The sequence below is a fragment of the Nyctereutes procyonoides genome, unplaced genomic scaffold (genome assembly GCF_905146905.1).
Source record: "Nyctereutes procyonoides isolate TBG_1078 unplaced genomic scaffold, NYPRO_anot_genome, whole genome shotgun sequence".
Lineage (NCBI taxonomy): Eukaryota > Metazoa > Chordata > Mammalia > Carnivora > Canidae > Nyctereutes > Nyctereutes procyonoides.
This window is the reverse complement of record NW_026575141.1, coordinates 2,380,353-2,407,821: the sequence shown is the minus strand read 5'-3', so window position 1 is coordinate 2,407,821 and position 27,469 is coordinate 2,380,353. Positions and strand designations below refer to the sequence as shown.

Genomic DNA, 27,469 nt, shown 5'->3' with positions numbered 1-27,469 from the left:
CACCAACAGTGAGATTTTGTGTAAATTCTCAAAGCCTCAACTTTCTCACCTCTCAACAGGGAAGGCTAGAAGGCTTAAAGAAGATAGTCTATGCTTGTGGGTTCAGTAGAGGGCTTGGCATGGAAAGGAGGGAAGCACTAAGGAAATGGACATTTTTTAAAGTATCTGTGAGCAAAATCATAAAACACTTTAACACGATGCCAATGATAAAATACTGAACATTTATTGTGTACGTACTATTGCTAGGCACTTTTCTGAGAGCTTAGAATCCATTATCCTTTTTAATCTTCACTGTACTATGTGGCTGGTAAATATCATGATCTCCATTTTGCACACGCAACGATCCCAAGTTTTGAAAGCGGCTAGGGCATGACAGAAGTAATGAGGAAGCCTATAATGCAGGCAGACAAGCCCTGGCTACCCACCAGTCCTCACTGAACTTCAATGCTGAGCTAATCCCCAGTCCCAGCTACCAGTGACCCCAGTCATTGGCCAAGCCCAGTCTTGCAACGTCTTCCTCCCCAGGGCCCGCAAGACAAGTCATGAGGAAGACAGGGGAAAGGTGACCATCCCCCACATGCTAGGCTGCTACATTCTAGATGAACTGAGTGAGTGTGAGCTGCTGAGACTAGGGGGCAGTTTAGCTTGTTTGGGTCATGGACCCCTCCTGGAGCAGGAGACACAGATGCACATCCACCTTTCTGGCTTGTTTTACTCCCCACCCCACCCCTGCCATAATCCAGATCACATTATTGCTCTGAAACTCAGAGGCCTTTTGAAGTCATTGTGTTCAGACTATAAAACACATATACACAAAACTGCTGGCCTTCATTAGGGGGAGGAAAAGCTGTTGGATGGTTTGGCTACTAACTGCTTTTCGGCTTTTTAGCAGTGGCTTTAAATAATGAGGCACCCATGGAGGTAAGGATGTGGAGGAGGGGTGCTACAGCAGCAACAAAAGGGAGGAATCTGGAAAAGTGGGAAACTTTCATCCAAGATAAGAAACCCTTACGGCTCTTATTAGGCTTGCTGCTCCATCAGGGAGGTCCCCTGGCTTTAATAAAATCTCATTTTTCCCTTAAACTGTCCCATGTGGTAGGGGCCTAGAGTTTAATAGGGATATAAGAGATGATTCCAACCTGAGGCTCAGGTGGCTGCGCTCCCCCCCCCGCCCCCTCTGGCCAGCAGCTGGGATTGATTGCAGAGCCGCCGATCCAGCCACACACCAGCCATGGCACATCAGAGATCATCTCGAGCCATTTCATGCTGACTTGGGCCAGACCAAGATGGCAGCCTGGCTCCCATGCATTCCCGCTTTGAGAAAAGAGAAGCTCGTCCTGGTCTTTATTAAGAGACAACCAAAGAGTAATTCGACCAGTTTCAACGTGTGATTTATTAGGGGGCATGTGCATTTGAAAGACTCCATGGCTTTAATCCATGCCTGACTCCTTAAGGTTCCCATCAGCATTGGATGGCTGTGTTCATTAGGAGCTGCAGATTGTAATGAACTCGTCTCTCCTGTCACATGCAATTCTATCCGGGGGGTCTCACTCTCAGTTCTGAGGGGCTGATCTTCCAAGTCCAATACCACATGACAGACTCCTTCCCCAGACAAGCAGGATGTCAAAGGTAAAGCTGTTGAGAGGTGCCAGGCCCGAGACAGTGGAGGTTGAGGGGAAGGTAAGCATGAGCAGCTCGTAATTAGAAGTCACTGGTGGGCATCAGAATACATCCAGCAGAAATCTGTAGAGATGAACACGCCCAGAGTCTTTGACAGTTGCTGGTGTTGGTTCTTGCCTTTTCTTCCACTATGCAAAAGGCACACAAGTTGTTAAGCCCTTGAACCCTAACCCCAAGACAAGCAGAAACGCCATGTCTAGCAACACAGTCTTCACTTCTAGGCAAATCTGTATGATGTGCTCATACCAACAGAGAACATAGAATGCTCATCTCACTATTTTTTATCAACTCAAACAGGTGAGCTTACTCTTACATGACAATGTTCTAACATTCTTTAGGGGAACAGCAAAAAGAAAACAAATGAAAAACATGTGATGGAGTAAGTCTGGCACCCAGAGTCAGTTATGGCCATTAACTGACAAGTTCATTTCTGAGCTCTGTGTTCTTTCCACGGTGTCAGAGAGATACCCCAACAAACAGTGTGCTGAAGTGTGTGCAGTAAAGACCAACAGAGGTAGGGCTGTCTCCTGGCCCTCCCCCCATTTCCATCCTGGATGTCACAAGCTCACTTTAGCCCGGCCTCAAATGTTGATGCCCTGTCTGTCTTCCCATTACAGAGTGGGGAGTTTGACTGGGGTCTTGTGTCCTGGTGGAGGCCTGGACAGACCCGACCATGATGGCATTCTTCAGAAGCTCAAATCACTCTCAGCTTCATCCCAGTCCAGCGTCGAGAAGGATTTAGGACAACATCATTAAATTCACATCTTCCCGAGGGGTCCAGAAGTCTGCTTGTTCCTCAAGAAGTGGAAGAGTCTTTGTAGGCTCAAGGGCATGCCAGGTAGACAGGGTTCCTCAACCCTCAGCTCCCTTCATCAAAAACCAATTATCTATGCACTCTTCCGTGTATGGCACTGGGGACCTAAAGCCATATGTCACTGCCCCTGCCCCACAGGGTATCACAAAGAGCCCCAGCAGGAAAACAGACGGCTGATCAAACAACCATAATACAGTGTGGTCTACACAAACATGGAAACTTCAGGGGTGAATTCGTAGTCCTGGAAATAGGGTGATTGGTTCTGCCTGGGAGTGAGGAGGAGAAAGAAGGGATCAGGGAAGACCCTTCCCTGAGTAGGTAATATCTGATCTGAGTAGGAGCTCCTAGAACAGAGAGCAGGGAAGATGCTGTAGACAGAGAAGGCATGATATTCTCAGTCAGAGGGGTAGGAACCAGCATGGCCTGCTGGCAGGGGATGGGGGGCAGGCGCAGCACAATTCAGAGTTGCTGGAGTGAGGACAGTGTGGAGCAGGGGGGCCTCGCGTTGAATTTAGAGAGGAAAGATGTTCACGGGAACCAAGAGGGGCAGAGAGCAGTATACCCTGCCCATTCATGTGGTAGAAAATGGTGGGCAGTCGGGTTTGCATCCCAGTTCCACGGGCGTGACCTCAGACACACACGCCCAGATCACCCAGTGCCTCAGTCTACCTGCCCTCCCAGTGCTGCTGCGAGAATCAAATGTAGGTAGGACGGGAGAGAATGGAGAAGTCCGAGGGCTTTTAGTCCTCATGACCAGGCATACTGGCACTGGCCCAGGGCTGTACAGAGTTTGCTGAAAAACCCCTGGAGTCTACACGCTAGGGGAGGAGGTGCCACGCGCGGTGAGGCAGAGCACAGAACTGTGGGTGCGGGGGGCTGATGCGGGGGGGGCCCTGTTCACTGCATCCCAATCAGGTGTACCCATATACCTTCCCTTAAAGGGTCTTTTTTTTTTGAAGGCCCTTCAAACTCTCTAAGTATACACAGTGATGTTAGGCCAGGCGCTTTCAGCGAGAAGCAACCAGAAGGAACCAAATTGCTGCTGTGAAATCTCCGCTTGCAGGAAGCAATTCGCTCAGTGATAACCATTTCTCAGGAGCCCCGATCAACCCGCGTTCAGACAGGAGAGGCCTCCCGGCCTCCTAGTGTCACCATCCCACCGTGGAGGCAGCCCATCAGCGCTAATTTCATCGGGCAGGCCCTGCCTGCCACTTTGGCCTGGGTTTGGGATCAGAAGACGCCGTCCCCGTGTGCGTGACTGTCCAGGCGAGGGTGCGAGCTGCCTGTCACCCCGGCACGGCCCCCCGGCCCCCAGGCTTCCTTGTACCTCCGCCCCCCGGCTCCAGCCTCGGGGATGGGCGGGAAGCAGGCCTCATCACCTCGCTGCTTGCGGGAAGCGCTGGATCCCGCCCTGGGCTATGTCTGCGTGGAGAAACTACTCCTGCCGGCCTTGCTCTCTCTTCATCAAACATGAATGCCGGCAAAAACTCCTCTCGCGGCCTCAGGAATTTTGTAAGAAACAAAACACGGGGAAAAGAGCTTCGACGCGGTGTGCCCCAGACGTTCTGCACGAGAGCACGCGAGGCCTCGCGGCGCCTGCCTCTGGCCCGGCGGGGCTGGTTGGGGGAGCCCGAGAACGTGGAGTGCTCCCGCCACCCAGCCGCAGCCCAGTAGCCTTGCTTACTGGGCCCAGCTGGGAAAGAGCCAGGGCCAAAAGTAAGGCCGTTCTCTCCTCTTCCCACCAAAATCGTCTCAAGTGATTTCAATCCCGAAGATCACTTTTCCGAGCCGAATGCCCCCGTGTCGGGCTTCTAGGCTCTCAGAGGACGGCACTTGCAGGCTGGGCTTCCCCGAGGGGCGCGGAGCTCCTCCACACCCCGCTTCCTCAGGCTCCAAGTAAAAGAAGGCAAAGGAGAGGGGAGAGCTGGGGTGGTCACCCGCACGCCGGGAGGAGCCCTGATGGGGAGTGCTCCCCACCTTCGGTACCCGCACACCTGCCCGGGTACTGGGGACCCCTGTCTGGGGCCCAGCACCGCAGCCCCACGGAGCCCGCGGCCCGAGCCTCCCGCCCTCCTCGCCTCAGGGCTGCGCTGCGAGGACACACCCCTTGAGTCCCTCCTGCCCCTCGGCGGCCACCAGCACAGAACTGCTTTCTACCTGGCAACCACCGTGCCCTCCAGGAGACTGTGCGGTGAAGAAGTGCCTGGGGGTGGCGAGGCCCGGGGCTGAGGAGAGGAAAGAGCTGAGGGGGCTGGCCTGACGGAGCACTGTTGGTCACAACACTGTCTCGGAGGAGAGGAGAGGACAGGATGACACACTCGGGCTTCAGGCCTCCAGGACTGTACTGCCCGGTGCTCAGGGGCGCGGGGAGGGCCACCAGAGGGCCAGCGGCCTTTGGAGCAAGCGTCCCCCTTGTGTTAACACTGCACCACTCCCCTGACTAGGAGGCGAGGAGGCAGGAGTGACACCCTGGTGACTCCATCTCTTGCCCCCACTGGCACCTGCTCCTGGTAAAGCCATCTATGTGTCACTCGAGTCCTCCAATTATCTTGTTTCTGTCAGAAGCGCAGAAGGGATTCTCGAGTCACGACGCTACCTGCAAGTGGGCACTAACTGTTACGGCTCAGGGCCCTACACAGCAGAAGTGATGCTTCCCTCATTTCCGTATAAAAATAGTTCTTTCCATCTAGAATCGAAAACCAGCTTTAGAGCAAAGAGGAAGAGTATTTAATTCAGAGTTTTCACCACCTCCGGCACACGACTGGTATGTGGTGCACCCCGGGTGATTGTTCCTCAAGACTGTGGTTGATGCCAAGCCCCTCTACCATGGAGCAACCACAGGAGATCAGGGTGGTTTGAGGAGGAGGCATGCAGCATCCTGTGCCGTGGGGCATATTTCTGCAGACTCTGCTCATCTCTGACTACGGGAAGCCAGAAAAGTACCCCTGCAAGCTCCCCATTCCCCAAAAAACTACCGGATGTTCCAAGAAGTTTCTTGGATCGCAGCCAAAGTAAGTTACTAACTTGGATCAGTCATTTTACTTCTCTGGCTTTCAAGTCTTCATTTGTAAAAGGGATTTTAGGGAAAGAGAAGGAGAATGATTTAGAATACTCAAAAGTCCCTCCCACCTCTGAGTTTCTTTGAACCGCTAAGATTTGGAATTCTACTCAAGGGTAGCAGGATATACCTCTAGTTGAGATTTAGTCTACTTTCAACCAAAATGGTGGCCAACACCATTCTGAAATGGGTACATGTGTCCTCTTGTTTAAGACTTCTGAAACGGTACTCGCTTTGGCAGCACATATACTAACACTTCTGAAGTGGCCATTAGTTCTCTTATCTGTAACAGCAGCCCATCAAATGGGCAAAAGTTCTCCGAGGCTGAAGATGTTCAAGTGTAGGCTGGGTTGTAATCCAGAAACTTGGCTGGGCTCTTGCATGTGAGCAAGGGTGCGTGTATATTGCAGGAGTGGGTACATAGCATCCAAGGAGTGGTTAAATGAGGCAACTTTGTCTCTCCCTTCTCACTCTGGGAGCCTATGATGTAGAAGAAAGCTAGGAGTTAATTCATGCCAAATGCCTTTTATAAAACCAAATGCAGAGGAGGAAGGAATGGAGGTTGCATCTCAAAGTTTTGTCTGAGAAGTGCTTCTCTTTCCAAAGCATCCATGGCTCCGTCCTCCAGCTGCCCCCTGGACTTGGAGAGGACATCCGTGGAAGCCCTCCATCCATCCTTGACTGTGGGCTCCTGGAGAACAGGGGCTGCGCTTTACCCTTTGATGTTTCCTTTAGTGACCACCAGAGCGCCAAGAACATAATCACCATTAATCCAATGTTGGAGGAAAGGAGGAAAGAATACATGAAGAAACAATCTCGCCTGAATCACAAATCATCAATGACAAAGTCAACATTAGGTCTTGGGCTTCCTGGAACCCCAGGTATAGTTCTTCATGCTAACTCTGCACATTTCACAAGCAATGAAAGATAGCATCTATCTTGAGACTGCAAGGCCTTTGGGGGTAGGGACCGGTCCTTTAGTTCTTGCCTGACCTTTACCACTTGCACACACGATCTTGGAGCCAGCTGCCACCAGCTCCTCACCGCACAGCACATGAGCCCTGAGATGGCACTCACTACGTGATATAAAGGTGCTGACTCACTGATGGCTTGAGACTTGCCTGCATGTTGCTGAAACTGGCCCCACGTGGGATTCCAGGAGTAGAAGCAGCCCCGCCCCTTGGGGCTTCTGGGAACCACAGACAACTTTTTTAATGAACCAAAATACCTAAGAAACAGCCCTCTGGACAGTTGTTATCTATTGCTCAACTCCCCACAGAGAGCAGCCTGTGGAATTTGCAGGTTGTGGTCACGTGTAATGCGTGGCAGGGTAGCAACCTCCATGGTAACAACCAGGAGACATGCTTACTCGACCTTCTCCCCCAGGAGCTTGTTCTTCCTCCACCATTGGCTAAACTGCCCTGGTCTCTGGGAGCAGATGGGTGGATCCGAGAACCTGCCCTGGATGCAGAGTGAGGCTTGGAGGGGGAAGCAGATGAGGAGATGGCGCCCTGCATCCCTTGCCTGTTGGTTTGGGTACAGAGAGCTGCCAGCTTCAAATTTCATGACCGTGATTTCAAGAAGCCCACCAACATTCCAAGAACCCCACAAATAGGCAGCAGTTCTCCGCAGGGAGGCTGTAGAGGAGATAGGACAGGTTTCAGTTTCAGGGGAAGGGCCCTGTGGGAGTGAGCTCTGATGGGGTTTGGCGAAGTCAACGTAAATGATGCTCTAGGGCAGTGGTTTACAAATCTTGGTGAGCGGGAGCATCACCTGGAGAAATGCTGAAACTCCGATGGCCAGTCCCCAACTCTGGAGTGCCTACCTCTGTTAAGTCTGGGGCCAGAATATGCATGTCTAACAAGTTCCCAGGTGATGCTGTTGTTGGTGTCCAGGAACCATGGCCTTCGGGAAGAATGGGCTTTATTCAAACTAAAGGGACGTAGGCAAGAGAGAAACCAGGAGAACTTTCCTACAGTCAGGGTTAGGAACGAGGCAGGATATCAGGTTACAGAAGCCAGTTGGGAAATCTCCTGGGCAAGACACTCACGTTTCTCTAATAGGTCTAAATCCGTTCCGCTTAGGTACAACACAGTTTTATCTACTACGGATTATATTTATATTCAGTTTCTATGTGAGACTAGAGAGTCTCCTATGTTCCAAGCACAGTGATAGTTGCTATTACATATAATCACGGTTGCAATTTGGGGGTTGATTGTTGGTTTATACCCTTGTGTTGCACATGAGGAAACTGAGACTCAGAGACAAAGTCCCTCAGCTGCTCTGACATAGAAAAGGATTCAAACGCACATCTCCAGTCTCACCATATCTTCTTTTAGGTGGGGGCAGAGCTGTGCAGACCAATATTTTCCTATGTTGTCTACTGTGTGATGGTGTCCTACAAGATGTTAAAAACAAAAGTGACCCAAAATGTGATCCCACGGTCAAATAAGTTTGGAGAAAACAAATGCAAACAAATAATTTACTGGCAGACTACTCAGGTATTTGAATGTACTTAAGTGTAGTATGAATCTCAAAGAGGCAGCTGGACAGCATTTCCCAAATTTGATCCAATATTGTTTTTAGAGAGAGAAAGAGAGAGAATGCGAAAGAGAGAGAGCGAGTGTGAAAGGCAGAGGGACAGAGGGAGACAGAGAGAGAGAGTCTTAAGCAGTCTCCATGCTCAGCACAGAGCCTGACCCAGGGCTCAATCTCATGAACCCAAGACCATGACCTGAGTCGAAATCAAGAGTCAGACGCTTAACCAACTGAGCCACCCAGGCACCCCGGATCTGATCATTTTTATTCAAAAACAATTATTTAAATTCCAAGTGACATTACAGTTATGTAAAACACAGTCTGGTAACATCTGGCATTGATATTAAGGAGGCAAAAAATTGACACCACTAGCCCATATTCTGCGTCACACACACACATGTGCATGTGCGCATTCGGGGTAAACATGTAGACCATGTCTGATGTGATCCAAGTTACAGTCCTGCACCATTTGCCCAGGGCACAGACTTCTAGTGGAGGGCCCAGACACGGCGTGGTGGTGGTGCCGTGACTCTGTCTCCACCCCCCCACCCCACAGGATGCAGAGGGCCTGGCTATCACCTGCTAACCTCCCCTCTCCACCTCCCTAGGCATCCTGAGCCACAGATTCCAACTACAACTGTTAGTCATTGCAGCTCCTCTTAATTAATTATTCACACTTCTATGTTTGCTTGCATTGAGGAAGAAAAAAGAAAAAGGTCACAGGGATGAGAAATATGAAGGAGAAAGGAAAAAGGGAGGCCAGGGTCTCTTTCCTGTGCATGGCATAAGGATAGAGCCATTGGGAGATTTTCTAAGTTGTCTGCATTTGTTGCCCCTGACTAAGCAAATGGGCTAGGGGTTCCTTGATTCCCTGAAGCCACAAGAAGAGGAAGCAGAAGAGTTAAGACCATGGCTCATCTCAGGGGTCGCAGGGATGCTGTCCCAGGCTCCAGTGAGAGCCTCTCGGGGTTGTTTGCTGTGCTTGCCTGGGTATATTAGAGCAGCTGAGGAGTGCTGCACAGAAGCAAGAACCCTGCAGCTGCTGGCTCCCGTCCGTCCTGCAGCCTGCTCCATGCTCCGAGTCTCTCTGGGGAAAACCAAGAGGGCTGTTCAAACTCACCTGGGGAGATGCAGGTGAGAACCAAACGTGGGATCCCTGTGGCAGGGCCTCCCAGGCCCCCAAGAGCCTCTTGCCCTAAGCATGCCTAGTCAATTTTGTCAAAATGATCAAGATTTTAAATTGCTATGTGTGGCATTTTGCAAATGGAGATTGCTATGGCATCAGCTCATTAATAACAGAGAGAGTATTGGCATGGTCTGCAATCATGGTTATTGCTATCGAAATTATCTGCAATGATATGCTGTCCTTTGTATTCAAAGACAATGCTGCTAACACAGTACAATAAGTGCTTATTTTCCATTGCACAATTATCATATATTGTCTAAGCTACCAATATATTTGAGAGAGTGTTTGCAGTATGTATGTGTGGTTGAGTGTGCATATCTATGTGTGTGTACATTTATATATGTACATATATTTATATGTACGTATATATATACATCCACAAGTGTACATATAGACACACACAAATGTACTTCTATATTATCGTGTTCTTGAATTGTTTCTGTGTATGCCTTTGCACTATTTTTTTCCCCTGGATAAGAATGCAAGTTCTTATGGACAACAATTTGCTTTTGTATTTCTTCTGTACCATCCTTCATTCAAAACAGGGTGCATCCTTCACAGGAAGCCCTAAAGAAATCCTAGTTGGCTGGTGGATTTATCCCAGCAGTGGGGGAAGGCTCCTGCTGATTCCTCTATGCACACATCTTTCTCTGAGGCCCGCTCACCACATGGCCCTTATCAAGCGATGGTCCCGCCACCAAGCAAACCCACTGACCCACTCAGAAAAAGAGCTTCTCATCACTGGGTCAACTGGCTGGCTGACTGCAGACCCTCAGGTTACATGTTGGTATTTCAAAACCTGTCTGTTCTCAGACCTGGACGTTACCCAAACAATTCTCCAGGATTTTTTTCCTGTTTTTTAAATTTTGCTTTTTTCCATTATGAAAACACTAAGTACTCCTTAAAGGAAGCTTGAGAAAATGTAGATAAATAGAAAAAATAAATTGCATCTTGTCCCATTTTCCAAGCATGACTATTGTTAGCATTTTGGTAGATTTCTTTCTAGTTTTTATTTTATGCTTTACACAAGTTCTGTGCTTTTCTCACGTTTATTGCACAAGAACTGGTTACAATACTGGCCTTTATAAATTAAATTTTTAGTGGCTATGTAATATGCCAAATTTACCTAACCATTCCCCTATAAATTGGTCTTGAGATCAATTCCAATTTAGCCAAAAAATGCTGAAATATGTATCTTGGTGATTAGTACCATTTTTCTTTTTTCTTTTTTTTAGTACCATTTTTCTTAAATTCAAAATTGATTCCTATAAAAATTATTGGTAGTTCAAAGGACCCAAATATTTTCAATATTCTTGCTAAATATTTACAAATTGTTTTCCAACAGTGTTGTACTAGTTAGAATTCCCAAGAGCCACACTTCAAATGCAAACAGCCACCTTCATATCTAACTCCTGGGACGTGTTTCTGAAGAACTGTTAATAATAATGCCTTTGGCTCTTTCAGAGTCTGTTTACCTGTCCCTCTGCAGGCTCAGATGGCCTATTATGGTCTCAGCCCCCCAGATATGGACAGTCTGACACAGAGGGGGTACCACCTGCCCAATGAACTCTCTAGTTTCGGGACTCATTTCCAGCCCCAACTCTGGAGCAACCACCCAGACCGTACTTCTCAAGGCTCCTCCTGCCCCATCACCTCCTGCAGATGGACGAGCTCCGACCCACAACAAGCATCACGCTGCTGTGCATCCCACGGGGATCATCTGGGGGATAGTAAGGTGAAGCTTAGCACGAGAATAAATTACAGCCTTTTCAACTGTTTCAAGTGATCAGATCACTGCATCAGTCTCTGACTTTACATTTTTGCCTTTGTGCATTCTTTACCCCCTTCTTTTTTTCCCCCAGTGAACTTGTAGAAATTATGAAAGCTTACAACACCAAATATTCTCACCTCCTATTTCATGCCCTGGAGTCTCCTCCCTGGCTTTCCTGACTGAGCATTATGGAATCGTACTGGTACTGGTCACGCAGAGGATGCGGCATGCCCAGCTGTGGCCCCTCGTGTGAAAGACAAGAGGCTGGACAACGCTGATTCACTGGACAACACTGGTTCACTTTCCTGTTGGTTCTCTCCTACGCCAGATGCTTACAGAGCTGTAGCACATGTGACCCGCCTTAGCCTGTGCTTCTAGCTTCCTCTTTCTTTCCTACTGTAGAGGCTGGTGTGGTTCTGAGCACTGAGGCAATTGCTTAATGCTCCAATAAGGGAGGCACTCCGTCCTCCCTGCCCTGTGTGTACACACACACACACACACACACACACACACACAACGTCAGGTGACGTGGGCTGCAGAAGTGGAGATTATCCCGTCATATCAGGAAAGACAGAAACCAGGATGAAGAGACAACTGCATTCTGATGGGGGAGTCAGTTTTGCTGGAACACATGGTGGCAGCACAAATAGCACCGGCTATTCCGGAGCTCCAGTGTCCAGGAGCACCCACCATGCCTGGGGCAGGGAAGGGAGACCAGCTGCCTTACCTTAGCTCAAAGCTAAGCAGGGGGCTGCTCTCAGAAGCCTTTTTTTCCCCTAGAAATGGGAGGTGGCAGGATATGAGCACCGCGGTCATACTGTATAGATGCTGGCTCTCCGTTTCCATTTTCCAGCCTCCAAGGCAGACAATATGCTAAGCAAGTCCACACAGCCCTAAAGTGTTTCTCGGTTTGGCTCCAGCTAGAGAGCAGGATCTCCAGAGCAACCATTGCTCTGAGAAATCTGGGATCCATCTGTATTGGGGGGCAAGGGGGGTGGTGTAGGGAAGAGGCTACCACCAGGCATCTAAATAAGATGAATCCTTTTAGTGTCTTAACAGACTGTACTACACAGATGTGGCCATAAAGTCTCTTCTTCTCCTTCCCCTTCTCATTTTCAGTAAATATGGGTACAAAGGTTCGGTTTCACAAAAATACGTTAAGGGGCTTGCTGGCCACAGCCATGACAAGGCCACAGTCACGGGTCCAAGCCCTGGATCAACCAAATAGCTTTGCTTTTGTTCCTTGGCCATGGTCACCACCCGCAGCCCCAGGCACCTGTGTGAGGAAGATATAGGATGGTATCTCTCACACAGCAAAAGGGAACAACCAGGGTAGGTCAGCTCATCCGCATCTCTGAAAGAACAACTCAAAAACCCCACCTTATCAAGCACCTCTTCCCGTACAAAGGCTGACATGCATGCACACACGTACATTCCTCCTGTGGTCAACCTGGAACATCATTAGCAAATTATATAAATTGAAAGGTAGAGCAGCTTTGGGTCATCTAATAAATCACAGACACAAATAAAAATCTAACCACTCAATTAAATCCAGCTTAGCTGAAATCATATCCTCTTTGAACACTGGAGTGGCTGATTTCCAAAGGATGTAAGAAGATCATTCAACACATGGTTATTCAATATCAACCCCTTTTTTCTGCGATTTTCAAACCTAATTAGCATTTAGTGAAGATGGCGAGATGTTCTGGAGAGCTTCTAGCACTGAGGGATTCCCTCTCGCTCAGAATAGGGGAGCCTATAAAATCACCCCGTGACAAGGCATTGGTGAAGGGGACCCATGAGCTGCCCAACGCTGGGCCAGGCGCTGAGGCTGGGGAATGAGAGAATAAGGAGAGCTTTGAAATGAGTCTTGCCTGTCCTGCCCCTCCTCCCCCACCAGGGTCATCCCTGCCAGTCCTGGCCAGCATTCGTGACAGCCCAGAGTGGGCCAAGTACAACAGAGACTGCGGCTGCAGGAAGCAAACTGGACTGTGTTTTCATCTCCGACCGCTCCCCCAGCAGTCCCAGGCCTGCCAAATGACCGCAGGTCAAACACGGGCGGGCTCCAGCTGGCCCCATTCCCGTTGTGACTGCACTTAGGTTCATTAACACCAGGCCCTCCCCTGCGGGCACGCGAGCCAGGGAGCCTTGTCACTGGCCTGATTCACAGCCTGGCTTTTTCTTTCTCAAAGTGGGGCAGGTGGTTGCCACCGAGGCGCCAAGTCCTGCTTGGGGACCAGGGGAGTGGGCTGCTCAGCCCCAGTGTGGACGCCCGTGAGGCTGCATGCTCAGAGGCTCTCGGGCTGCCGATCTCTTGTGAGCTGGCCCTTCCTGGCATCATCAGAGGCTGAACTCCCCTGATACAAACCTTTGTCTGAAATACCCAGAAATCTGCCTGGGAAAGAACACACTGCCCGTGGAAAACAGGCGAGGTGAGGAAATGGCCAGGGCCTGCCTGGCTCGAGGCGGGGGCCGCAGGGCTGGGGCGTCCTCTGCAGGGAACATGTGCCGCCACGGTCAGTCGCAACCACACAGACACTTTTGCACATGAGCTGCAGAGATTCCGAGACTCCGAGAGGCCACCAAGCGTGCCAGAAGTCATCTAGTCCACTGCTTCTCGCTTGACCCGGGCTGAAGAGCTTTTCTGTAACATTTCCAACCCAGTTGTTGATGGATACTTCGGTCAAAAACCACAAAAAGAAATGACCAGAAAACGGAAATTTCAAAACACCAAATGCAAACACACCAACCAACACCCTGGGACGTTGCAGCGACGCTGAATTCCTCTATAACTTTCGAGTGCTGGTTCTCGGTGTCTGTACCCAGCACGTCGCAGGCCATGAACAAGCAGTTTACAGACCACGTTCTGAATACACTAACCTAGACCTTTGCTCCTCAAAGTGCGGTTCAGGGGCCGGTATCGTCAGCATCACGTGACAGCTCTTTGGAAGTGCAGGCTCCTAGCCTCCCCCCACCCCCGACCCCCACCCCACGCCACACCTACTGAATCTGAATCTGCATGTGCATGAGATCCACAGCTGATTTAAGCGTGCATTGCAGTTTGAGAAGCATGGGTGCAGATCGGGCTCCCGATTTAATAGATTACAATGTCGTCCTCGAATTCGAGGATCTTTGAATAAGCCACTCGAGATCCTTAATGTCGAAGCGTCTTGACTAAGTTGGAGAGGGGATGGGATGGACTACTCAGCAGAGCCTGCAGGCTGATGTATTCCGTGGCGCGAGGGTGGAGGAGAAAAGCGGAGCCCATGGGTGGCCGGACAGCGCCGGGGCCGGGAGCCAGCCCAGAAGAGGGAGCACGGGGGTGAGGGACGGTGGGGAAGCTGACTTTGGGAAGCTGGCACCTCACCAGGGTCCAGAGGGGAGTCCAAGGTCAGGCTGTTGGAGGAGACAACCCGATTCCACAACCCAGAGCGGGGCCCGCCCGGCTGGAGACAGAAGCAGGTTTATTTAGATCTTGTCTGCTTAGCTGCTTGACTGGCTGCAAGGAGTTTGATTATCATTCTCCAGGGCCCTGTGCCCTCAGCCAGAACCATGTTCTTAATGTGCTTGGCCATTAAGGGCTCTCTGCGCCCTGCTCTGTCTCCAGCAGCGCGCCAGAGAGGCCGGCAGCCCCCAGGGGCCTGCTTTCTGCACCCCTCCGCCAGCGCGTCTGTGCCTGTGTCTGGGGCTGCAGACCCGCTTCAATCAATTCCCACTGAGGGGCAGCCCTGGTCCTTAATTAAACATTGAACCTGAACACGGGGGAGGACAGAAGTTGCAGCCCCATTAGTCCAGCCAGGGAAATCACAAGGGACATGCACTGACTCCCAAGCAGCCCCTAACTCTGGGGTCACAGTTCCAGGGCTCCCCTTCCTGGGGGCCACCCTGGGCCACTGTGGCCCACCTGCACTGTTATTCTGACCCTCACTTCCTTCTGACCCTCACGGGACTCCTCTCCTCTTTCACCTAAAATCATCACTTCATAGAGCTCGAGAGACCCTTGGAACGGAGGTCCCAGGTAGCCACATGTCTTGCTCACAGTTACCCAGCTGGTTTGTGTTGCTGCCTAAGATAACATGGGAAAATGTGGGATTTGTGAGTCACTCACCCATACTGATCCCAGTCTCGAGACAGTCTACCCCAGTGACAGCTTCAGTACCCCAATATTTTATCATAAAAATCTGCCCCAACTCCCAGTTTTGACTCATAGAAAATAATCTGCTTATTAAAACAATTTCCTCTGGTCCTGCATGTAGCCCTTTGGAGAATAAGTCATAAAGAGTTTCGCCCAGAGGGGTGCCCAGAGGCCTTGGGGCCCATACTAGGGCCACACTGGTCTCAACAGTGGCCAGACCAGGAACCGTGTTGACCTCTTGCTGTGGGGTTCAGGACCCACTCAAGCCTGGGGCTCATCCATTTAAGCAGCCTCTCTCATCCCTTTTAGTTCCGGAAGATTCTAGGGAGCACCAGCCTTCATTATTCTATGCTTCAAAGTGGGGCTTCTTCCTGTCAAGTCCTATAATGTATGAGAAGAACCTGAAACACATAAGCAGTGACAAGCAGCTCAGAGCCAAGGTGATGGCCTTCCCAGAACTCTGGCTGGAAATGACAGTGCTCTCCAAAGGAAAGGCCCCGCTGCAAATCCATCTCTCGCTAACTTTACCTTTTGACAGAGAGAGCTCCAGCACATGCCACAGCATGACCCGAGATTCTTTGCCCCACGTGTCCTCACCCCCTTTCTCACCAGCAACACTCCACCCTCAGGGTTTCCTAAGAAATGCTTGTCCCATGCCCCCAGCATTTCAGCATACTCTTGAGATCCCTTGAAAGTTCAACTTAGCATTCACTTCCTCGCATTGGCTGGGCATGAGACGGGCAAAGGCTTTCTGTTCCTCCTTTTGTGTTTTTCATCCTGGAAAAGGATGCTTATAATAAAAAGGGAAATTATTTGGTGACTCAAAAGTTAATGGAAGAGAAGACCATGGGACTGGAAGGCACGTGGAGAGTGAGCTCAAGTAATTTCCCCCAAGAACCCCTGGTCTTAAGGGGTTTCCCTTTTGCCCAACCTTCTCCTTCTGAATGACGCGGAGGAATGCCAGCATCTTCCAGTTGTTTCTGTTTCTCTCCAAAACACAGCATAATGGAAAAGTGACTATGTCCTGAGCCAGGAGCACCAGAAGCTGGAAGAGCACCAGAAGCTGGTAGAAGCAGAGTTGTGGCATCCACGTGTGCGTGGCCACGAACCATCGTGGCATCGGGGAGATAGACCACACATCGGAAACGCAAGGGGTGATGTCCCGCATTAGGGCCAGGATGGGGAGAATCAGGGGATCCACTTCTCTTCTCTTGCTTAAGTTTCCTCATTCTGGTTTCCATATCATACCAATGAGACTAGCAAGGAATGTTGGAGGGGATGGTGGGACCTCCATGAGTCTGTCTTCTGCTAGTGAGGGTGACATGGGCAGATACACTTCTATCATTTCCCTCATTCCCAATGTGAGATAAAGGACAACCTCAAGAGATAGTGCAGTATCCCTGGGTTGGGAAAGTGAGGAACCTCCTCCACCCTTGAACCTGAAGGAGAATGGGATGGGAATGGTTCCTGGAAGCTGAAAGGAGAAAGGCTTCCATGGCCAGCTTGAGAGAAGTGATCTAGTAGGTAAAGGACACAGGTGGCCCGAGGCTACCCAGGAGACAGTGGCAGGAAGGGGTAGCAGTGAGGACCTGAGGACCTGGGTACCCTTAGCCTCTCTCTTTTCCACCCACTCTCCTGCTAAACTCCTCATTGTTAAAACCAACTGGAAGAGGCAAAGGAGCCCAAGGACTCTACAGAAGCTGCAGAGGATCTGGGGGATGAACAAAAGACAGGGATAGACATACATCACAGCATGATGTGGGAATTACTTAATTTCTGTCCTCCTAGTTCATTGAGGGGAGAGTCTATGTGCCCTGTGCTCGAAGGACATTCAATTACTATTTATTACACTAACAAGTGAAAGAAGGAAGGAAGGAAGGAAGGAAGGAAGGAAGGCAGGCAATCAGGAGGGGAAACAGGAGGGGAAACAGGAGGCGCTAACCAGCCCTCATATAGTATCTAAACGTGAGCCTGGTGATTACCATCTCTAACCTGTAGTTCAGGTTCACCCTCTAATGTTTGTGGGAAGCTGTTATTCCTGGCCTGTCCTCTGAATGCTTCCAGGGAAACAATTCCTCGACTTTCCTAGGCCTCTCACTGATCAAAGTCATGATAGTCCAAGTTGGAAAGGGCCTCATATGGGGAGCCGATGCTCTGGGCAGGGGGTTGGGTGCCCCAGAGCCCCTGGAAGTTACTTCTGAACTCAGTGCCCTTTGCAGTGAGGTGCCATGTGCCTCGCTCAGCAGTCACTATGTTAACTGCCAGTCCTCAGCCTCCTCTAGATTGTCTGAGGAGCCCTGACATTGGAAGCTGTGGCAACTCTGGGCCTCAAACCAGGGCACACACACAGACTCGGCATCCAGCTGAGCTTGGGGCCAGTTAGCAGATGAGGCATAACCATTTGCAAAACCCTACAGCCTCTCTGCATCTGTCTGAGCACCCACGCCTGTGGTCAGGTCCATAGAAGGCCATCTTCTTCCGCTGGCATGCAGCACCCTACAACCCCTCCACAGCCAAATAAAGCCTGAGTTCCTCATACAGGCTGTCAATATACTCCTCCAAGTGTGTTCCCCTCCTTTGTCCACTTTTTGTTTGCCAAGTTTCACTTATCCCTCCAGATCCAGCTCATGCTCTCTTTCTCTATCAGCACCCTTCCTACACCACTGGGCCAGAGCCTGACCCAGCCCCACCGTCCCAAGGAGGGCTCTCGACGCCCCCTTCCAGGTCCCACAGTGGGGGGTGAATCCCTCAATTACAGCCACTAACAGGCAGTTTGTGTGCCTTACTCTCCCCCAGACTGTGATCCCCTCAAGGTCAGGGGGACCATCATTTTCATCTCATTATCAGCCCAGCACCTAAGTCAGCGCCTGGCACTTAGTAGTCCAGCGAATGGGCTTTAGCCTCGAGGGGCCACAATCAGAGCCTCTGGCCTGCATATCAGACCAACAGACCTGTGGGGAGCAAACTCTGCCACAAATTGGCATTGGACAGGGCTGATTTTTGCTGGAAGCCTCAATCACCTCATCTTTCTGGGCCTAATCTTATTAACTAAGCATTTCTTCATTGGTTCATTCAGGAATTCACCCGTTCACTCATCTGAGAAATATTTATTGAGCACCTGCTATGTGCCACCGTGTTCAGCACTGGGCATTCAGAGGGGAAAGAGACATAGCCCTGACCCTCCAGCACCCCTTGGCCTAGAGGAAGAGAGAGAAGAGCCAACAGACATGGTAGGGGGAATAGAGGGGCCCGTGGGATCCACAGACGAGGTGTGTGACTGCACGTGGAGCACAGGGCACCCAGAGACATCAGAGTCTTGCCACCCGGTTCGGTAGGGAAGAGGCTGGGATGGTGGGGTGCTACCAGGACACTGACCTATGTCGCCTTAAATGTGTGGCAGTAAAGCCAGGGGGCTGGACTCCGAAAGAGGGTTGTGCTGTCATCTAGAATCCCCAGCCAACTTGTGGTGAGGCCCATTTCAGATTCCAGGCACGGAGCTGTTGAGACACAGGCCACTAATTTACACCCATCCTCTGTTTTTTTTTCTTCATGCTAACTGGCATCCCTGTCTGACCTTCCCCAATCCCCTGACAACCTGGGTGTCTGCCTGGCTAGCAGCCATCCAGAATTTATTTTTTTCCAAGCCCTGGCGGAGACCCAGGACACTTGGGAGGAGGCGGCAGGGGGATGGGAGCAGTGTGTGCTTATGCAAAGCCTGCCCTTCCATTCAGCCCAGGGCCCTGGGATGGGCCAGCTTCCCTGTGAAGTGATGCCCAGCCGGTAGGGCTGTTTCTGTCCTACCCCCTTGAGATACTCAGGCCGATTTCAGTGCAGATGGCATCAGCAGATGCCAGGTCCTAGGAGGACCCCTCCTCCCTAGCTAATGAGGGGAGCAGGTGAGCAAACCAGCAAAAGCGATCAGGGGTGGGGAGGGGAACAAATACTAGATGACGAATGAGGAGAGCTGGGTTCCAGTCCCAATCCTGCCACAAATGTGCTGTGTGACATTGGGCAAGTGACTTCACCTCTCTGAACTTGAGTGTTCCTGTTGTCCGAGTGTGAGCTTCTAGCCGTCAGGACGGCATCTACTGCGTTGACAGGAGAGAGAACCTGATCCTTACATCTATTCCACTAGTAGCCCGCTGTGTGACATTAAGTAAATCCCCTCACCTCTTTGTGCTAAAGCCAGCACGAGTTTACAAGTCACATTGCATTCAAACCGAGTTGGCGTAAAGTCAGAAGTCAGGGTCACACTGAAACCAAGAAGAAATCCTGAGGATCCATGAAACACATTCCCCCACTTGCTTCCCACTGCCTCCCACCCCCGGGATTCCTGCCACAAGGAAGGCCCTGGTCCATCTGCCGCAATATCTGTCCTCCCCTGGGCTCCTGCCCTCCCTCCCCACTTACAGACCTGCCTTGGCTTAGCCAGAGGCCTCGGCGGCCATCCGTGGCTCCGATCTGCCAGCCCAGTGAGTCCACGGCCAGCTGTGGGAATTCTCAGGCTTTAGGGACCCAGGTCAGGTCCTCACCTTGTGTAAATGTGGCCCTGCCTTGCAGGGTCGGATGTGGCCAGGTGCACACCTGGCAGAAGGGACGCAGTGGCTCTCTCCAACCCCACAGCAAGTGGGTAAAACCCAGGGCCATTGATAAGCAGCCATGAGGCCTATTGATCAGATAACTCCCCTCTTCACTCCTGGAAATAGTGTGAGAAACACCCAATTAGGCGTTCAGGTGTGGACTTGAGCACAGACTAGCCACAGCAGCCCCTCCAGCGGCATAGAAAATGCACACGTGTGTCTGCTGCAAAATGATAGGGAAAGCTAGTCAGCACGGCCGAGGATAAGGGGGTGCTTGGTGACGGTCCAGGGAATGAGGGGACTGTAGGGGTGCGGCAGGGTAGATAGAAAGTTTCTTTAGACTCTGAAGCCCAGGGGAGGAGGAAATAAGTAAGAGACAGCTTGAGAGTGAAGACCCCAGAGGGAGTCCTGCTGATGAGGGGTGCCAGCCAGGATAAATTTGAAGAATGCACCTGTGGGCTGGGGGCGAGGGGTTGTTTTCAAAGTGTTGTGGGCAGCCAGGCACCTCCAACCTACACGGTTCATATCTGGTCATGTGGCTGCTGCTGGGCTGCTGGGGCAGAACCAGAGGGCTTTGAAACTTGGAGACCCTCTGGAAGGGATGCGAAGACCCAAGGGCCCCCAGATAGCCATGGAAGCTTCTGCAGTAACAGTCGTAGCCCACATTTACGTAGCACTCGCATAAATTAACTCTGGTTTTCACAGCAGCACTGTAAGGTAAGTCCGACTATGTTCCACAGGTTACAGATAAGGAACGGACGGCACGGAGAGGTTAAGAAGCACACCCAAAGTTAAACAGAGGATTCGTGCCAGAGCCAGACTTTGAACCCGTGTCTTCTTGCAAAGCCTGTGTTCCTAACCACTACGGCCTCTCTGCAGTGGATCAGGATGCTGCCGTCCTCAGGGCAGAGCCCGGCCTCTGTGGGTGTAACCTGCCAGAAGGACTGGAGACTCCAGGGCCAGCCCTGCCCAGGCCTGGGGGACCTGAGGGAATCCAGTCCCAAGACCTAGCCCCAGGCACCTGCTGCTCTCACAGCTGGCCTGGGCTGGGGCTGGGGACCTTACACCACCCACATCCTCCACAGGGACACCCAGCCATCAGTTTTAGGTTGAAAACTTCCCACCGCAGCCCAGCATTCCCCAAACTTTTACAAATGCTGGAAGATAAAAGTGCAGGAACCGGCATGAATGGAGCGGGTTTTTAAGAGACTGTGTTTAACATCAAGATCCCTCTGATGTGAGTAATTTGGATTCTGATGCATTTCTAGATTGTTTGTTGAATTATGCATCAGCAGCTTCTGGTGCCATAAAAAGCGCCACTGTCACGCGGCTGCTCTGAAACCTGCAGCAATGGAGACAGTTGGGTTCACAGTTTGGATCCCAAGATCGGTCTTTGATGATCACGAACCAAGCAGAAAGAGAGAGAGGCAAGGAGATGTGGAGAGAAGCTGATGGGAAGATTCGGGGAGAGGAGTGAGATGAGCTCACTCCAACCCACACGCTCATGAGAGCCCATGCCAGGAGCAGGGAAGGACCCAGAGACAAGGTGACTGGAGGTGTAATCACATCCACGGAAGGGGAAGGAGGACAGAAAGCTGCCATCCACCCCGGTGACGGATGAAACATCCCCCATCATCGCTACCCCCCGAAATGGGCCACTCCTCCAGGTGGGTGCTCCCAGTGGTGGGGACTTCCTGCTGGGCCCGGGGCAGTTACTGCTGTCATTATTAACTTTTTGCTAAGTGTTTTCACATGCCTTGAAGGCTGGTATCCTTAATTTACAAACAACATTGGAGGACAGTAGGCCTGTTTGGCAGGGAGGTAAAGCATCTAGCATCCCATGGCTGCCAGGTGGCTGGAATACAACTGGGGTCTCAGTTTCCCTCCAGCATCTTTTCCATCAGCCAGGGCTTCTCGTCTCACTGTGGAGGCTCCCAGCATCTCTGACACACCTCAGACTCATTGCGTGGGCTGGGAATTCCAAGCCCTACCCCTGGGGTAGCAGAAAGCAAAGGCACCAAACCCCAGAGCCAGGCCACCTAGCTCCGCCTCTCAGAAGGTACAGCCTGGAGCGGGTAATTTAGCCTTCTGTGCCTCAGTTTCCTCATCTGCAAAATGGGCCTGATTTTGCTTCATCGAATGAGATAAGACATTTGAAGGCTTTGCTCAATGTCAGGGGGGATAGTACGCGCTAAATGCACATCATCTGCTGTTTGCATTAGTGTTATTCTCCTGCAGGACTGCTATGAGTTCAAAAGGCTAATCCCTAAATTGGCCAGGGCAGACCATGATGAGCATCTTGCCCTCCCAAAGGGACTGTGTCCTCACCGAGGTAGGTCCTCTTAAGTCTCCCAAACCAGGAAGGCCAATCCAGAAAGCCCCAGAGTGTGCTGGAATCGGCTCTGTGGCACTGCCACCATCCTGATCTGGCAGGAAAGTCACCCCTGCAATGAGAATCTTCATGAAGTCTGTGAGCCAAAGCCACCCTCCTGGACTGGCCTACTATGGGAGTCTGGGCTCCAGGGACGCAGTGGGCCCTTCAGCCCAATTATAAATCAATCTAGCGGCTGTCACCAAGCCTATTGCCATAAATGGCTCTAAAAGCTCAGCCTCTTTCAGCCCACCAGGCTCAGGACTCCAGGATTAATGAGCATCAGCTGCAGGCAGGCTGGTGGGGACAGATGCCGACCTAATGAGCAGGGTGGCCCAGCCCTCACAGTCTCGAGGTGGGTGGGGCTCGTGAGCAGGTGTCATTGTCATGCTGCCCTTTTGCTGAGTGTCACTTTGAGAAGCAGGGCTGCTGTCATCAAGTGGCATCTCATTACCCCACCCCAGGGTGCCATGGGAGGCTCTAAAGACCATCCACAAGGACCAGGTATTCCGAGGTCACAACCTTCCTCCTCTTGGCTGTGTTAGAGACCATGCGTTTTCTCAGGGTCTCTCAAACATGGGTCTGGAAAGAGGTTTTAAAATCCTGGCATGCCCTCCTTCCCCACACCACCAGGTTGGTGCTGCATCTCAGTGCAGAAGACTCTGCTAGAAATTCCTCAGTCAGCTCTGGTGTAGTCAGATTCAACAAATACACAGGTTTAGAGTTACCTGGAGTTTACACACATCTGTGCAGAGTTCACTGAGCACAAACGTCCAGCGTTGTGCTGATGACCACAGGACGCAAGCCAGCCCCCACCACACTTGCACATCAGTCAAGGACACAGGCCCCTGGGAGACTGACTGGAAGCATAAGCTATAACAACAATAACGATGATCATTTATTGAGCTTTATTTTGTGCCGGGAACCATTCTAAGGCCTTTCAACGTACTAACTTATTCAGTACATAAAAATGAAAGATGCTCAGTAACCAAGGGTCAAATTATATTAAGGCAGTCAATACAGGTAAGCAGAAAAGGGAACGGTCACTTAGGCTCACTGGAGAAGACTGAGAAAGGCTTCATGGGAAGGCAGGACCATGCTGGCCCTACTGGAGTGTGGGAGGAATGTTCCAGAAGCAGAAGCAGGGAACCCAGGCCAGGAGTAGAGCGAGTCCCCTGATGGGCACATGTCTGTGCCTCAGAGGGGGCGAGCCTTGGGGCCACCATGTCTGGCCTACGAAAATGTAGTTAGGATGAAATTTCAAAATCAGGATTTTATTCCTGATTAAAGTTTTCTTCTCTTAACTGTGGCTTCACTGCTTCTTTTCCATTTTCTGTCTGGAAAGTGATTTTTTTTTTCTTTAAAGGTAAAAGTCACGCACAATTAAAGGTACAGATCTTAAGTGTACATTTTGATGAGCTTTTAACAAACTCACCCATTCACCTGTGTCAAGGTCTAGAACACTTCCAGAGCACTTGAAGAATAAGGAAGGTGATTTTTAAAACAGGATTGGCCTGTCCTTACGTATTCTGGGCATTTGTGGATTGGGATAAATCAAAATAACCAACTTTCTCTCTTGCCCGACTCTGATCCCCCTCCTATCCCAGGAGAAAAAATAAAATAAAATTAAGTCCTTTGTAGAGAGACAAACATTGGGTGTCCTCAGAACCAAGCTGGACGCGTGGCAGAGAGCCAATGATCCCTCTGTTTCTTCTATGAGGGAAAGAATGAGTATCCTGATATTAAAGACTCCCAGGAAATAATGATTCCACTTTCTCTAAGCTCCCATATGACACTGCCAGTCATGAAACTTCCTGTCCCTTCTCTGGCGATTGGAGAGGAGTCCCCAACAGGATGCAAAGAGTATTTTTGTGTTGCAGCCCCAAACCCTGAACTCTGTTGCGCTTCTACAGCTGGCCCAATCAGGCCTCAAAGTCCAGGTTCTTTGGGAAAGCAAACTTGGGGTATTAGGGATACCCCCCTTTCCCCTCAGCTCTTCACTGGCAATGTCTGAGGTCAGATGTGCCCCAGCCTCAGACACCTTCTGTCTTCCTTCCCAGTGCTTTCCCAGTACTCACATGTCAGGCCTTGATCACTCTCAGGCAAAAAGCATGATGAAGCTTCCAGGAAAAGAGAAGCTCCAAGAAGGAACAGCTCCAAGAAGGAAGCTCCAAGAAGGAACATTTACTTCCCAGCCTAATCAGCACCGGCTGTGGCCGTAACCAATGACTCGCCAGCACCTGCCCCCACCCCCCACCGAGTCCCTAGGAAAGTTCCCTCGGCACAGCTTGCTGGTGGCTGCAGCTTATAAACAGCATAAGCCAGCATTCCAATCAGATTATTTCTCACTTGCAGTATTGCACAAAAGAGAAAAAAAATAATGCTGAACATTCTGTTCATGGAAGAAAAAATAGCAGCAGAAAACTGTCACATTGTTTGGTCTATTTTCTATTTCATTCTCAAGCCCTGGAAATAGCTCTGTGTGCAGGAAGGGCCAGAGGAGGACTCCAGCAACCTGACGTGTGGGTCCTAAGTCAGGGTCAGGGGCCGATGGGGGGGGGGGAGGGAGAGAGAGAGAGAGAGAGAGTGAGAGAGAGAGAGAGAACCGCAGCAGCTGGGAGGGTGCTCCCAGAGGGTCAGGTGTGTTGGCCGTGGAGAAGAAATCCTGATTTGGAAGGAAACAGCAACCATCAGTTGAGGGGCACTGCCGGATGCAAACAGGGTGTGGCTCGCAGAGTGCTGGCTCTCAGCCTCAGTCACACGCTGAAATCATCTGGGAGTTTTGAAAAATAATGTGATCACAAGGTAATTCCATGAATCTCTGCCTGTGGTAAAATTATGCACAACTAAATACATGTGCGTGCCTGTGCACAACATGCAAGTGCATGGAAAACGGGTGAAATCCGAATGGGTGGGTTTGGTGGGTTGTCCTAGTGTCAAATTTCCGTTTGTGACATTGCACCATGGTTACGTTAAAATGTGATCATGGTGGGGGTGCAAACTGAGTGGAGGGCACAAAGGGCCTCTCTGTGCCACCTCTTGCAATTGCACGCAAATCCACAATTATTTCAAAATCGAAAGTGAAAGAAAAAAAAAACAATGCTGGTGTCTGGCTTACTGAGTTGCGAGTGCAGCCTCTGCATCAAAGCTCCCACGTGCCCAGGTGATCCTGTGTGCGGCCAGGTTGAGAGCTGCCACCGCAGGAGCAGAGATGCTGGCTGAGAGGTTACAGACCCAGGAGCTCCCAGAACAATCTGCACCTGCTTCTGCACCTAGGGCTTAATTACTACCTATTGAATGAACAAACAAACTACTACCTCAAGTATTACAGGCGTTCAGGGAAAGGAGGAGGAGGAAGGCATCATGGGAGATGTGGGATCAAGCATGGACTGCAGAGAGGTGGGGGGGCGCTCAGAGGCAGGAGCGGTTGGGAAGACCAGGTAGGTCAAGAAAGAAGGGCTTGGAGAGGGCGTGGTCATACGGGGGGGGGGGGGGAGGAGGATTGAACCTGGGACTCGGTTGATGGTTGACAAGTGAGGATGGATAAAACCAAGAATAATAAACTGGCTCCATCCCAGCCCTTGGGCGGGGGTGGATCTCTCAACCACCTGAACTGGCTTTAAGTCCTTGCAAATTGCCAAGAGCAATTGTCAGCGGAGAGAGTTCTCAAGGAGACATTTAGCATCTCTGGGGTCACCAACAGGCGGAGAACTTGGAGAAGCTTCAGAACATAGTGTGCAACACAGTGTGGCTGAGTATCAAAGTAAGGCGTCCCCCTCATGGCTCATAACCCCTTTACCTACCTGCCCTCAGCTGCCTGGATTAGGTGTCCCCATCCAGAACCCCACCCTGCACTAGAAAATACCAGGAACAACCTGGAAAGGGTTAAAATAGAGATCTCAGCACCTATACATCAAAGCAAAGGCCCTTGACGTGGTGGGTCCCTTCAGAACTTCCTCAATGACTCTTTTCTTCTTGTTTTACACACAAGTCTAATAAGTTTGATGATCTACGTCCAAGCTCACAGGAAATTCAAAAGGAAAAATTAAACAGGTGATGCAGCAGACAGCATTGCTGACAAAAGGGACACTTGGTAGGTGACAGGCACCTCAATGGCAGAGGGGAGACATGAATCTCCCTACAGGAGCCTGGGGCATTCGTCTGGCAGGAGACTCCACTGTAAAGGTGGATAAGGAGCTTCAGGACACCCAGGCCCAGCTTCTAAGAACCCTGCAGAGCCTCTCCTTGTGCCCGTTGTTAATCTGTCCAATAGATGTGCAAGGGTGAGGGGCCGCGTCCTGCTGCAGGTGCCAGCAGGTAAGGGGCAGCCGGCCAGCCTTACTGATTCCAGAGAATGCCCTCTGCCCAAAAACATCAGTGCCCCTTTCGAAGCTTGCTTTCTTCCCTGTGGCAGCCACCACTGCCACCCCCCCCCCCATGGCACACGGAGCCAAGGGCAGGCTGCTCCCAACCGGCTCAGTCTATTGGGTCAACCAGCCTTAAGAGGAAGGCAGCCGAGGACCAGGAGAAGCTCCTCCCCACATCCTGACAAGGGCTATGCTAGGATCTGGCCGTGAACTCCAACGGCAGCATGGCCAGACGTGCTGTGTGTCCTTGACGTGGGTCCATCATTTCTTGGGCTGAGCACACCTACCCATGGACCTGCTACCAGGGCGCTAGTGGATAAGGCTTGTTAACAAAACACAAACTGCTCCACTGATGCAATGCCACGACGCCCAGGCGCAAAACCCAGAAGTCTCCACTCCTTGGTGATGATGCCGAGCAGCTCCTCGGCCAGCTACATTGCCTTTGCTCTCTGTGTGGTTCAAAACCAGAGAGGAAGGGCCTGCCCCCCACTCCCTTTCCACATCTCCACCCCAGGGAACAACCCTCAGAGGGGTGATGAGGGAAGACTGGTTGGTCTTTCCTGATGCCTGTCCTACACTTGGAGCCTGGACACGTGCACATGGCCACGAGGGTGGGTGGCCAGGAAAGAGGATGGAGGCCCCAGACCCAGGCATCCTGAGGCTTGGCCATACACCATCCTCCACCAGCCCAACACCCAATCACGGATGCCATATCCTATTTTCACCCAAGGGGAAGAATAGAGAAAGACAATTCAGACAGGGAAGGGAGGCTTCTGGAAGCCCCCGTGCACACGAGAGTAAATGAAAGCATCAGCCTGAAACTAAGCAGGCAGGTAGGGGCCAGGGGCTTCAGGACAGTGTCCAGTTCTAATTGCTGCTAAAGATGGCCAGGCAGCCTGGGTGACACCTGGAAGCCTTCCTTGGGTCCTCAGGCATAAAACATAAATCATCTCCTGCTCACTTTTTACT

The 27,469-nt window shown here is 51.0% G+C and overlaps 1 protein-coding gene across 2 annotated transcripts in view; it reads right to left on the bottom strand.

Annotated features, from left to right (window-relative positions):
- Positions 1 to 27,469, bottom strand: part of PLXNA4 (plexin A4) — a 425,241-nt gene that overhangs the window by 232,847 nt on the left and 164,925 nt on the right. The window contains exon 4 of one of the 2 annotated variants that reach the window (XM_055307458.1): positions 2,642 to 2,760. The exons of the other annotated variant lie outside the window; for it this stretch is intronic. Coding sequence (XP_055163433.1) covers positions 2,716 to 2,760 — 45 coding nt within the window. The 3' untranslated portion in view covers positions 2,642 to 2,715. Of the gene's footprint in view, positions 1 to 2,641; positions 2,761 to 27,469 lie in introns of those variants that run through there. 2 annotated transcript variants of the gene reach the window in all.